The sequence below is a fragment of the Nelumbo lutea genome, chromosome 1 (genome assembly GCF_056320005.1).
Source record: "Nelumbo lutea isolate HS-2025 chromosome 1, American lotus-T2T, whole genome shotgun sequence".
In the NCBI taxonomy this organism is placed as follows: Eukaryota; Viridiplantae; Streptophyta; class Magnoliopsida; order Proteales; family Nelumbonaceae; genus Nelumbo; species Nelumbo lutea.
The window spans coordinates 198,893,197-198,901,743 of NC_142684.1; the positions used below are offsets into that span (position 1 = coordinate 198,893,197).

Consider the following 8,547-nt stretch of genomic DNA (forward strand, 5'->3'; position numbering starts at 1 on the left):
CCAAAGAATTCATATTTGTATCTTTAATGATTAACCCAATGGTTATCCACAACCCAATCCAATCCAACCATTTCAAATTGACCCAATGGGTGATCAACCCATTTCCAACCCGCCAAATAAATGGGTGTATTGGGTGGGTTAGACACTGGGTGAATTTGGTGGGTTCAACAGGTTGGGTGAAAAATTGCCGCCCCTAGCCACCAAATACCAAAAAAAAAAAAAATCAGTTCTACATGATCAAATTTCGCGTCTAACGTTCAGAAACTTGTGAAAGGAGTTGAAGTGCCTCATTAGTAAATACTATGATTGATTAAATTTGTAAATAATATTGCGTAAGGAATGAACTCAAAATCAGTGTCCACAAACAATAAATTGCCTCAATGGCCACACAGAAGCCATGAAAGATTACAAGGTAATAAGGGCGTTGGTTTACATTCTCTACTGTAACGGTACCACTGGCAGATATAGCCTTATATGTGTGACTTGCCTGTAGCATAGATAGCCTCTTAACTTTGCTTGTTCTGCACGCAAGAAGCTATCAATGCTTTGTAAACTTCTGGAGAACTTCAAAGTAGTCGGGGAAGGTCTTCCGGGTGCATCCTGGATCCTTTATGGTGACGGGAACATCTGCACAGGCAGCAAGAGAGAATGCCATGGCCATTCTGTGATCATCATATGTGTCAATCGCTGTGACATTCAATCTTTCTGGTGGAGTGATCACACAGTAATCAGGCCCTTCTTCCACTGTTGCTCCCAGCTATTATCAAACAACCCAAAAGAGAAGGAATTTCAACAATGTTACCAGGAAATATCTAGGCAGTTAAAAATGATAGGGTAATGGAAAGATACCAACCTTCCGGAGTTCTGTGCAAATGGCAATCATCCTCTCAGTCTCCTTCACTCTCCAACTAGCCACTGGTAATAAAGAAGACAAGGGGGGTTAATAGAAATAGACTAAGACTAATCTCTGACACTTCAGAAATATGTAGTCATATATTAGGAATAACTACCATTCACAAGACACAAGGTCTCTTAAATGATCATAGTCATCTGATCATTAAAGCATTAAAGAAAGAACACTTTCTGACCAGATGATAACAGTCATCTGATCTACAACATTTTCTGGCAGTCAGAAAACAGAATGTCCCGTCTTGAAGAGTCACCAAGGCATTGGATTCTAAAATCACTATATTTGGTTGGCCTCGCTTTTTTGTCTAGATATTTCCAAAATGGAAACTGAATAGGGATATGAGTATCCAATCCTATTGTACAAGAGAATTATGCATAAGAAAATCCCAAAATTCTCATTACTAAATGGGCCTTCCTAGAAACTATTCCCCATGAACTAAATCATACCATCTCTAATGGCAGTGGGACCATCAGCAAAAAGTGCAACAACAGCAAGGGTCATTGCGACATCAGGCATTTTATTCATGTTTACATCAATGGCACGCAAGTGTTTCCGGCTGGAGGAGTCTCGGGGTGGCCCTGTAACAGTGACACTGTTCTCTGTCCAGGTGACTTTTGCTCCCATCTTTTCAAGAACCTCGGCAAATTTTACATCTCCCTACATTAACAGGAAAAAGCGGAATGATTAAGAATAGTGTTAACTTAGCAGAGACGAACAGAATAAGTAGATCACAAAGGCTTTAAGAAAACATATAACCACGAGTTATACCTGTAAACTACTTGTCCCACAACCTTCCACAGTGATAGTACCACCAGTGACTGCAGCACCAGCAAGGAAGTAACTAGCACTTGATGCATCACCTTCAACGTAAGCATTCCCAGGAGACCTGATTTTTTTTCCACATGAATTAAATGCAATAGAACCAAATTGTTTAAGGTGGTAAAATGTTATATCAAACTTACTTGTACTTTTGGCCACCTTTGATGAAAAACCTATCCCAAGAACTGCTATGCTCAACTTTGACTCCAAAGCGCTCCATCAATTTCAAAGTCATCTCAACATAAGGAATGGAAATTAGTTTATCAATAATCTCAATTTCCACATCTCCTAGGGCTAAAGGAGCTGACATGAGCAAAGCAGTCAAGTACTGACTACTAATAGATCCAGAGAGCTTGACCTGTGAAAAAGTAGAGAACAGGTGGATTATGAATTAAACAATATAGGTAGACTTTTTTTTTCATTTTTGTGAGGAAGATAACAGTTAATTTGTTAACATTAAAAAGAAAAAAAAAAGTGTTTGTGAGAAGATGTATATTGTACACAAGATATTAGAGCCCAGCTCAAAGATTACAAGGTCAGATATCTCTTGCTATATAGTCCAAAGGAGAGCTTGTCACAATATTAGGTGCCTAGTTGTTTAGCTACATGGAAGCTTGTCACAATATTAGGTGAAGTTGGAGTCTCCGCTACTACAAGCAGGATCCCCAAATGGAAAAGGTACAAATGCTAGTTTGTTCCACAAAGAACCCAAGAAATAGAACCCCCCCCCCCCCCCCCCCCCGCAATGCAGACATGGAGAGGGGAAAGAAACAATGAAAGAAGTAATCAAATTCTTAAACTAATGGCAATTCTATAGTTTTGTAAGTGTTTCCAAGAAAGTTCTAGAATTTTAAAAAGTTGTAATCATATCACTTTTCTTTTAGCCTATTTTCACAGGCTAAAACTTATCCATTTTACATAATTTTGATGTCATTCAATTGGTTATTTAGTTATCTATCTCAACTCAACTAAGCCTTGTCCCAACTATATGTTCCGCAATTCCACTTTGTTCAGTGCTATATCCATTGTTAAATTATGGACGCACAAATCATTTCTCACAACTTCAATCCATGTCCCATTCGGTCTTGCCCCTTACTCTTCTGGGGCCTTTAACATGCAACTAATGTCTAGTAAATCCGATGTGTTTTACGAGAGTTATGGTTGTTTTACTGATAGGTTTTAGTCTGTAACAGTATTTGTCTTACTATATTTTCTTGGTTTCTAAAGGAATTGTTTTTGATTTGTTTAGATTTAATAGGAGTGGGGATGGGTTGTTAGAGTTGTTCTAAGAGTTAAGCCAATGGGTTTGAGTGTCCATATGGGTTGCTTTGACAATGGTAAGGAAGAATTATAAGCATAATCTATATTCACTGAACAAATATGTAGACTTCAAACTAAGAGACTGATAATCACCTTAAAATCTTGAAGTGGTTAGAGCACCAGCATCAGGTTGCAGAATTTAAGTGCATGTAGCAAATAAGCCAATTCCTCAGTCTCATTTGGTTTTTAGAAGCCACATTAAATGTGAAGCGGTTTGAGGATCCACATAAGTTGGTTTAGTACTATTATTACCCTGGCTCAAGTAGGGTTTAGAATTGGTGGGGAAAAAACTTGGTTTGAGTTCTTGACAATTCTATACAATAGAATTTAAGCGCATGTAGCAAATAAGCCAACTCTTCGGTCTTATTTGTTAAATGTGAAGCGGTTTGGGGATCCACATAAGTTGGTTTAGTACTATTATTACCCTGGCTCAAGTAGGGTTTAGAATTGGTGGGGGAAAAAACTTGGTTTGAGTTCTTCACAATTCTATACAATAGATCTAGCCCCAATATGTTAAAATCTATAAGAAGATAGCCGTTCATTTTAACTGCACTCCAATTTACTGCAGAATAAAACTCACAACTCAAGGTTATGACTTGCCTTATTTTAAGTGGAAAAAGGTTACAATCTTGCTCCAGGTTAATGAAAATTAGGTGCATGCAGTCCAGGTGACAAATACCAGACACCAATAGTGAGCTTGAGCTTTACTAATTATGAGTTAGGGTTGAAAAGTATGTATGAACCCGACTTATAGGAGATTAACCAAATGATTACTTCAATAGGTGATCAGCATCAAAACTAAATTTTGAAACCAAAAGCTTAATTGTAAACCTCACCTTTCCCCCAGGAAGTCCTCCATTTCCATTGACATGAACAGGAGGACAATTGGTTCCCATGAAACAGTCAACATCTGCCCCAAGCTGCTTCAGACCTGTAACCAAGTCTCCAATTGGCCTCTCTCTCATTCGGGGGACTCCATCAAGGATATATCTGAAATTCATAAAGATAAAAGTAAAATTCAGCTTGAGAAGAGTACTAGCAGTAAAGGAGAGCAACCAAAGTACAAAAGGTAAGGTTGAAAGTAGGACTGCAACTTGGGTCTGGGTTAGGGTTGAAAAGTATGTATGAACCTGACTTAACTTCAAGTTGGATTAGGGTTGAGGCCTTGACCAACCTGAACCCGACCTAACTTCATATTTGCATGTATAATATTATATAAACATGTATTTATGTATCTAAATACTGATGTTCATGTATTTATGTATGTATTCACATATGTATATGCAACTATGCATTCACATGTTTTTACTTTCACTGCAAGTATTTGTGTTTCTGTGTGTATGTATGTATCTATCTATATGTATGCATGCATGTCTGTGTGTATTTTAGTATGTATGTTGTATGTCAAAAATTTAAAGTTCGAAGGAAGTTTTTTCTAAAACATGATAACTATGTTCTTTTACACATAATAATGCTAAAATTGAATTAACTTGAACCCTTGAGTCTAGGAAATAAGAAAATTTGGCAAAAGGAAATGGTGAAGTCGGCCCAAACCAAACTAACCCTTGGGTTAGGGTTGACCTCAACCTGACCTAACCTGACCCGGCTTGCACTCTTGGTTGAAAGTCAACCCGAGTGGATGGCATTCAACTGCATAAATACTCACTTAAATGCAGAACTTTTGGATGGATAGAAAGTAAATTCTTTTCTTTAAAAGCCTTGCTTAGTTATGATGATGCTTCAGATGAGGATATTAATCATATTATACTGATAATATACGTACATTATTATTTTTTAGAGTTATAATGATGCTCAAATTAATCCCATTGCAAATAGAACATAAAAGAACAAAGATAATTTATGGTATCGCCATAGTAGACAATAAGCCTGTCTGCAAAACTTTATAAAGCAAAGATGGACAGACCTTGCATTTCCACCTGCAGCAGTAACTGCAGCTGTCAGTGGACGCATTGCTGTGCCAGCATTTCCCAGGAAAAGCTGAACTTCTTCTGTTGACGTTTTCCCCACAGGAAACTGTCCACCACAACCTCCCACAATTGCTCTTTTCATCGCTTTGTCTTCTTCCACACGTAGCCCAAGGGTTCTCAATGCACCAAGCATATAATGGACATCATCACTATTTAACAAATTATCAACAACTGTGGTCCCCTGATGAGAACATACAAAAAGAGTCCTTCAACATCATTTCATGTTCCTGGAAGGAATTGTTGAAAAAGAAAGTGATATATGCTAAAGCTCAGTTTGGAAGGAGAACAAATACAAATATGCACAGTACAAATACATACAAAATATAAGGATTTGCACTCTTGTACTCCTTCCAAACTAAGCCTAAAGAACAAATATAGTGGAGATAAAAAAAAAAAAAAAAACAATGGTTTATCCATTTATTCTTATGGGGTCAATTCAAGGAGCTACATGCATCCCTATAAAGTTCAAAACCCTTGGAGGATTGATGACACAATGCTTAGATGTTAAAGATTGTCATGATATAGTTCACCTCGGGAGGTCACTGATGACAGAACACATGACAATTTACAAATAGAATGCACATTTTGGAAGCCTGGGCAGCCAAAATTTCATCAAAGATAGGAGATAATGTGAATTCCAAAAGGTTTCTTAAGTATAACCAGCTTGATTAGCAAATTTTAGCCCTATAACGGACACGATTCCTTTACCATTATAGGTGTCAATAAAATGTGCATATTATTTTTGCTGATATTGCTGCTGTTTTTATTTTCAAAAACTAAATCATAAACATTGACGACCAGCCCCTAAAATGGGCAGCCAACTTTCAAGGCAAGAATTGGTTAGACCAGAATTTCCCTCACATTAGATTGTGAATATCACTATTAAGGAATGACAAGTAAAATTCAAAAGCAACATATTGTCCTATATCAGATCGATTGAATAACAATAACAACAAGAGCAATAATGCTGATGAAGATAATGATAATGACAATAGGAAGTTAAGAAAAAAAATGGCAAATTGGGAAAAGGGTTCGACTATGATACCAAAAAGACATGATATCCAAAAAACTTGTGACAAATCAACCAGTATCATAAATATGTTAACCAATCAAGTGATATTTATCAAAATTAACAGGTGGGTTTTGATTGGTCAATGCTCTTTGGATACAATGTCTTTCCGGCATCATAGATTTTCCCTTTATCTAACAACCCCTGGAGGAGAACATATCAAATTGGTTAGACCAGAATTTCCCTCACATTAGATTGTGAATATCACTATTAAGGAATGACAAGGAAAATTCAAAAGCAACATATTGTCCTATATCAGATCGATTGAATAACAATAACAACAAGAGCAATAATGCTGATGAAGATAATGATAATGACAATAGGAAGTTAAGAAAAAAAATGGCAAATTGGGAAAAGGGTTCGACTATGATACCAAAAAGACATGATATCCAAAAAACTTGTGACAAATCAACCAGTATCATAAATATGTTAACCAATCAAGTGATATTTATCAAAATTAACAGGTGGGTTTTGATTGGTCAATGCTCTTTGGGTACAATGTCTTTCCGGCATCATAGATTTTCCCTTTATCTAACAACCCCTGGAGGAGAACATATCAAATTGGTATCCTTAGACCAGATGTACTCGTACATTTCACATTTTTTCTTGTAATAGTAAAACCCAACAGCCATTTTCTATTAAGATTCCGCTATTAACATGTCCTAACCGGCTAATCTCCATAAACAAGATAAGCTACTTAGGAAGGCATAAGTGTGACAGGAAGCAAAATTGGACGTCCTATGGGTAATCCAACTCTGTAACAACAAATATGACTACACCCGCCTTAAAAAAAATGAAAATTTTGAATTTTGACAAATAAGTCTCTTTTCTTTTTAACATATTGGTACAAGGTGAACAAAGTTGCCTCCGAATCTAGTATCCAAAATTCAAGATCAACAATTCAGTAACACAATTACCTAGAACCGGATTATTATACAAATTAGTCGAATTCAAGCTTACAACTCTGAACAAAATTAGAAACAAAAAATAAGTAAAAATTTACCTCCGAAAGGGCAGCGAGGAGGAGAATTCGATTAGACAAAGACTTGGAACCAGGAAGCTTGACAGTACCAGAGATCTCCTTGATAGGCTGCAAAACGATTTCCGGTGCAGTCGACGGCTTCTCAGTGGTGGCAACAGAAGCTGAGACCACCCTACGACAACGATTAATCCTAACGGAAAGAACGGAATCTCGACCGCTCCTTTCATACTTGAGACCACCAAAACCCAAGCTCTTATTAGTTTCTGATCCCAACCACACAGAGCATAGAGAAGCCCTAGGTTTCTCCGCTCTCGGGAGATTACCAGAGAAATGGCCGCTCTGGATGCCCTTCGCAATGTTGCTAACGTGCGCCATCTAATTCCTCCCTGTTCAAAATGTTTTTAGAGAGAAGATAAGTAGAAAGTAGAAACACTCCTTAAATTTCGGTTCGAGTCTGCAGTGGGCTGGCGCTGGGCGTCTCGATCTACCAACTCCCACCAGAAATATCAGTGAGAGAGAGAGGAAGCCAAGGGGGGTGCGCACGTTAAGCTCGGATTTCGGACTCTTTTGTCTGCATACAGCACTCTCTAAGTCATATTAGTCTAGCTCCACGCCTCCACCAACCCCCAAACACGAGAGAGATGGTGAGAACGAAGAGGGGTGCACAAGTTTAGCGTTTTCTTTCGGGGTAGATATGGTGACGGGCCCACGGTTTCACCACGGAAACCACATGGGCTTTTCTGTGGTCCATATGCGAGCCGGAGCCGTGGGGGGCTGCTGCGCTCAGCGGCTTGGGCCGGGAAGACCCATTTACCTACTACTCTTTTATTCAAATCTTCAACTTTCCACCACACAATAATTCAACCACCCCCCCCTCTCTCTCTCTTCATTATGGGCCAAAGTTCCTACCTCACCATTTTCTTTGTCTTTGGTTGGTGGAGGATGCGGACAAGATTGGGGAAACTCAGAAACTGGTTGGCCATAAGATAAGATCAGAGTTCCAGCATGGTTGGCGCTAATCCAGGCTGCTCATCTATCCATTAAAAGGGAATCCTCCGGATATGCCACTGGTAAATTCCTTTATTCTTATCCTTGGTCAGTCAACCCATAATTTATGTTAATAAAGAAAAGATTTGTTAGGCCAAAGACACAACCTTATTGATTTTGTGAACATAACTATCCGATTTGGAAACCTAAACTAACATACTGTGTCAATTAAAGAATGAACCACATCCCCAACAATGAATCTAAAAATAGGAATCTGGTGTTAACACACCAAAAAATAGGGTAATGGGATGCATACAGTGCTTGCATTTTCATGGGTTCAAATCCATGCCTGTTCAAAGCAAAGTGAGGAAAGTGCCAAATCAGCCCTTGGGATTTTGTATACGAATCCATTTTCTAGTTACATACTTACATGTTATGTTATTAGTAGGGCCGAAGTAGTAAAAAGTGATTT

The 8,547-nt window shown here is 38.1% G+C and overlaps 1 protein-coding gene across 1 annotated transcript; it reads right to left on the minus strand.

Moving 5' to 3' along the window:
* Nucleotides 1-306: 306 nt before the first annotated feature.
* Nucleotides 307-7,869, minus strand: LOC148880276 (RNA 3'-terminal phosphate cyclase/enolpyruvate transferase, alpha/beta). The gene is made up of 8 exons (XM_088962146.1): nt 7,110-7,869; nt 4,974-5,218; nt 3,886-4,039; nt 1,873-2,087; nt 1,679-1,796; nt 1,357-1,567; nt 854-915; nt 307-757 (listed from the first exon to the last, which is right to left on the minus strand). Exons 1-8 carry the CDS (start codon nt 7,461-7,463, stop codon nt 539-541), a joined length of 1,578 nt encoding a protein of 525 aa, XP_088818272.1. The 5' UTR covers nt 7,464-7,869; the 3' UTR covers nt 307-538.
* Nucleotides 7,870-8,547: the final 678 nt, after the last annotated feature.

Excerpts from the sequence above, each read along its gene's own strand:
- LOC148880276 (XM_088962146.1), bottom strand. The coding sequence starts at position 7,463 with ATGGCGCACGTTAGCAACATTGCGAAGGGCATCCAGAGCGGCCATTTC. Across the intron at positions 4,040-4,973 it reads GCTGCAGGTGGAAATGCAAG|ATATATCCTTGATGGAGTCC; the intron begins GTCTGTCCATCT and ends TATGAATTTCAG. Across the intron at positions 1,568-1,678 it reads GTGGGACAAGTAGTTTACAG|GGAGATGTAAAATTTGCCGA; the intron begins GTATAACTCGTG and ends CTGTTAATGTAG.